The 4,102-nt window shown below is 52.0% G+C and overlaps 1 protein-coding gene across 1 annotated transcript in view; it reads left to right on the top strand.

The window, feature by feature from the left end:
• The window catches only part of NARFL (nuclear prelamin A recognition factor-like), an 11,671-nt gene extending 9,793 nt beyond the window's left edge, over window positions 1-1,878 (top strand). The window contains exons 10-11 of the mRNA XM_008936996.1: window positions 572-729; window positions 1,640-1,878. Coding sequence (XP_008935244.1) covers window positions 572-729; window positions 1,640-1,878 — 397 coding nt within the window. The remainder of the gene's footprint in view (window positions 1-571; window positions 730-1,639) is intronic.
• Window positions 1,879-4,102: the final 2,224 nt, after the last annotated feature.

Consider the following 4,102-nt stretch of genomic DNA (forward strand, 5'->3'; position numbering starts at 1 on the left):
CACAATTACAGCATTAATGCACCATTTGTAATTCATTATACCCTTGATCAGCAATATTTCTGGTTGGGATTCTCTGGTCTAGGAAGCAGAAGAAATAGTCCCCCCGAGGCTCAATGTGAAATATGTTATAAACTTTAAATTACTTTTATCAGGAGCAGGTATTTCTACTATCCTTAGGAGTCTGGAAGCCTTCACTAATGCTTTGCTCCTTGCTTTTATGACCCTCTCCAATTTAAGAGTTTCCTCAGTGGCCCCACTAATGTATAAGTTGGCTGAAGCCAACTCAGAAAGCCTGTCACAATAAAACTTGAGTTTAGGCTCCATTTGCTTGGCTTTTAAGGATTTATTCAACCCAGGTGGTGTTCAGCAAACTCAGTTTGGGAGGCAGGTCCCCAAACAAGACTGGAGCAGGATCTGTAAGACAATTCCTTCCTCTGCTTTCTTTGGGTGGCAGAGAACTAGGGCACTTCTCAAAGGAGATTTCAGAGAACTTCGTGTTGGCACAGGGATCTTTGAAGTTTAAAATAGCAGCTAATTTAGGTAAAATGTCTTCTCTGCTCTTGATCCTCAGAAACAAGGACTTCCAGGAGGTGACACTGGAGAAGGATGGAGTAGTCCTGCTCCACTTTGCTTTGGCCTATGGGTTTAGAAACATCCAGAACTTGGTGCAGAAGCTGAAACGAGGGAAGTCTCCGTATCACTACGTTGAAGTCATGGCCTGCCCATCAGGTGAGGCTGCAGGGGGGGTTCCACTGGCTGGAGCTGTAAGAAGCTGCAGGAAACTGTAACTAAAATGTAAGAACAACACCCAGTTTCTCACATCCTGAATATGGTGGTGGCAAAGCCTTGAACCTCTTGAATGGTCACAGCATGAGAATTTCAGTGTCACTCCTGTTTATATTTTCCTACCTAGAAGCTGGTGATTCTTCAGTAATTCCAGTTAAATTCCAGTGTGTAAAATTTGCACAATTAGTGCTTTTAAGGAGGTCCTCTGAGCTCTTTGGTACAGGAGGAGATTCTCCCTCTATAATTGTCCAGAACTGATCATTAGGCTTTTATTGAACACTTTCTAGAGCTGTTGAAGACAGGCTCTTCCCACCTACTCTCTTCCCTTCTCAGCTGGTGCAGGCCCTGCTTTTTCTGCCTCTCTGTGGCTCTGCAACACCAAGCTGCTGCCCTGGGCTCTGTCCCCTGAGGCCCACACAAGGAGACCACCTCATCTGCTGCCCCAGAGGCTGCTCAGCACCAGGACACTGCTTTGAGCGACCACAGGCTGCACAGCTCCACTCCCAGCACACCTCCACCCCACCAGCACACCCACAACGTGGCCTGGGCACGTTTATCTTACCTTTAGGCAAGGCTCCAAGGGGGCTCTGACGTGGATTGGGGTTCTGGCCCTTTTCTGGAAGCAGGAGATGAGCAGCAGAGCTGCCTGTAGCTTCTTCCGCACCTCCACACCAGGCTGACAGCCTCAGGCTCAGCCCACCCTGCTGGTGTTAGATAACAGGGGAGGAAGGAACCCACCCTTAGAGTGGTGCTCTCATTTCTACAACTCTTTGCAGGTGCAGTTGGGTCCCTTTGCTAAAGCTGAAGGGTTTCCTGACCTGGGGGGGGTGTGTTCTCACTCTCTTGCACACAGGCTGTTTGAACGGAGGCGGCCAGATCAAACTGGAGGGGGAATCCAGCAAGGACCAGCTGCAGCAAGTGGAGAGGTTGTACCAGTCCCTTCAGGCCTCAGTGCCAGAGCAGAACCAGGCTGTCACTGAGCTCTACCAGCAGTGGCTGGGTGGTGCCAGGTCTGAAAAGGCCACGGGAGCTTTGCACACCCAGTACCACGCCGTGGAGAAACCCAGCACTGGGTTCAACATCAAATGGTGATGGGGAGAGCGAGGCTGTGAAGCCCACACGTGGACACTTGGTGCCTTTTTAACTCTTCTGTGGCTAAGACTGAAAAGACAGCTCAGGTTCTGTGCCACCCCTGGGAGTTTGGCAGTTCTGAGCCCTCTGGGATGGGACGGTGGCATCCACAGCAGCAGGAGATGGCAGCTCCTGCAGCTTCAGCTTTATGGAGTGATGGAAATAAAACCCAAACACTGACTTAGGGCCCACGTCCAAAGCAGCAGTGATGCACCCCAGCCTCTGTGTGGTCGTTGAGGACTGAAACACCCTTTACAACCCAATCTCCCCCCCAAACAACTGAGGAGTTTCAGGGTCTGGAGGCTTTGGCTCACCACTGGACCATGGCCCCACTGAGCTGAGCTTTACACTGTGTGCTGGAACCTCCTGTCCACAGCACAGAGTTTTATGGCTTATTTAGTTACAAATGGTCTGATTAGACCTTGGGTACTGTTCCTTGTGCCCTGTGCCCTGGCAGGGGTGGGGACCAGGCTCACCTGAGAAGCAGCATCTCAGGGGCTGTTCTGTTGCCTGCTGAAACAAGGCATGAGTGCATGTTTAGGAAGAAAAAGCCATAATGGTTTGGGCTTTTTCCCCCTTTAATAATAACAATTGTCTCTAATAACTGCAGGCATTTACACCTCTCTCTTCCTCTCCCTAAATACACAGTAAAGTCACACACCTGTCTCATCCACCCCATCCCCAACAGCCAGTTACCCATGGATAATATCCTCAAATTCAAAGAAAACCTTTTACAGTGTGAAAGCAAAGCTGCCACGTGGCTTTGTCCCACAAACCCCTGGAGCTGGTGGCTGCATCCAGCCTGGACTGAAGCCTTGCCTGGAACCTCAGCCAGGACAACCCCCAGGCAGTCCCTGCTGAGCTGCCCTGCCCCTTCCAGCACCTCCTCTGGCAGAACTCACCCGGGGCCTTCTCCAGGCTGCCTCCACTCTTTACCAAGAAACAATGCAAAAGACAGGTGTGGTTTTTTTTAGAAATGTTTTTAATGAAAAGCTTTACACCTCCCAGGTGTTGTTGGGGAATTCACAGTGTTCATAAGGCAGGATCCTCCCACTGCCTCCTCGCCTGGCTCCTTCCACAAGCCACTCAGTAGTTGCAGTGAGTGCCCTGCTCCATGGGAAGGTTTTTAACCCCCAGTGTTCTGCTAAATCACAACATTTTCACCTCCAGCAGGAGACACCCCTGCTAAGGAAGGTGCTGAGGGGCCAGGACCACAAGCCCTGTACAGTGCCCATGCAGCTTGTGCAGCAGGATTAATTCCTCCCCCTCCTGGGGAGCACAGGAAATTCTAACGCTACAACTTGAGGGGAAAATAAAACCTTAGTTGAGTTTCTAGCAAGGGAAACAACAGCCCCAGGTGAGGCTGCAGGGGGGATGGATGCACCTCACAGTCCACAGACCCTGAAGTTGACTCTGTTCCAGAGTCAGGAGCTCTAAAATTGACAACCAACACCTCTGAACACAACACCCAGTGAAGGACAAAAAAGAAAACCACTTTGCTACTTGGCAACACACCTCCCCACCACCTCCAGATAAAAGCTTCACACCTCTCTCACACTTAAAAAAAACCCCAAAATACAACTCTGGCTGTGCACAAGCTGAGGCTGAAGAGCTGGAGCTGCTCCCCAACTCTGCTTCCACAGACAAGGCAACGGAAATACAACTTAGAGCTGAATTCCTGTTCCAGTTTTTTTATCTTGAGGGAGGAAAAAAAACCCAAAACCAAACCAAAAAGCAGCAGTGGGTGTGTCACAGCACGCTGTGATTTGGGGAGTAAAAGCTGTCAGGCCTTGAAATGCATTTGAAGAGCCAGTGGGTGGGAGCACACCTCCCTCCAGAGCCCCCCTGAGCACCCTCAGCACGGCCGGGGGGGATTCGGTGACTCCCCTGCGCCGGCAGCTGAGGGACAAATCCCCCCCTGTGTGCTCCAGGGGAAGAAAGACCCAAACCCCGCCAGCAGCAGCGAGGGTTTCTGAGAGCCTGGATCCTCCCGAGTGCCAGCGGGAACACCAGTCCCCTTCCTGCTTCCTCTGGGAGAGCCACGAGCCTCCCCAGCCCCTCCACGGGAGCCCCCCGCGCGTCCCCGTCCCCTGGGGCTCACTGCGGCTCCAGGACGGGGCTGAAGAGCCCACAGTCGAACGCCAGCACGGCCTGGGGGGGGGGCCGCTCCTTGGGACTCCGAGCA

The sequence above is a fragment of the Merops nubicus genome, unplaced genomic scaffold (genome assembly GCF_000691845.1).
Source record: "Merops nubicus isolate BGI_N331 unplaced genomic scaffold, ASM69184v1 scaffold11193, whole genome shotgun sequence".
NCBI lineage: Eukaryota > Metazoa > Chordata > Aves > Coraciiformes > Meropidae > Merops > Merops nubicus.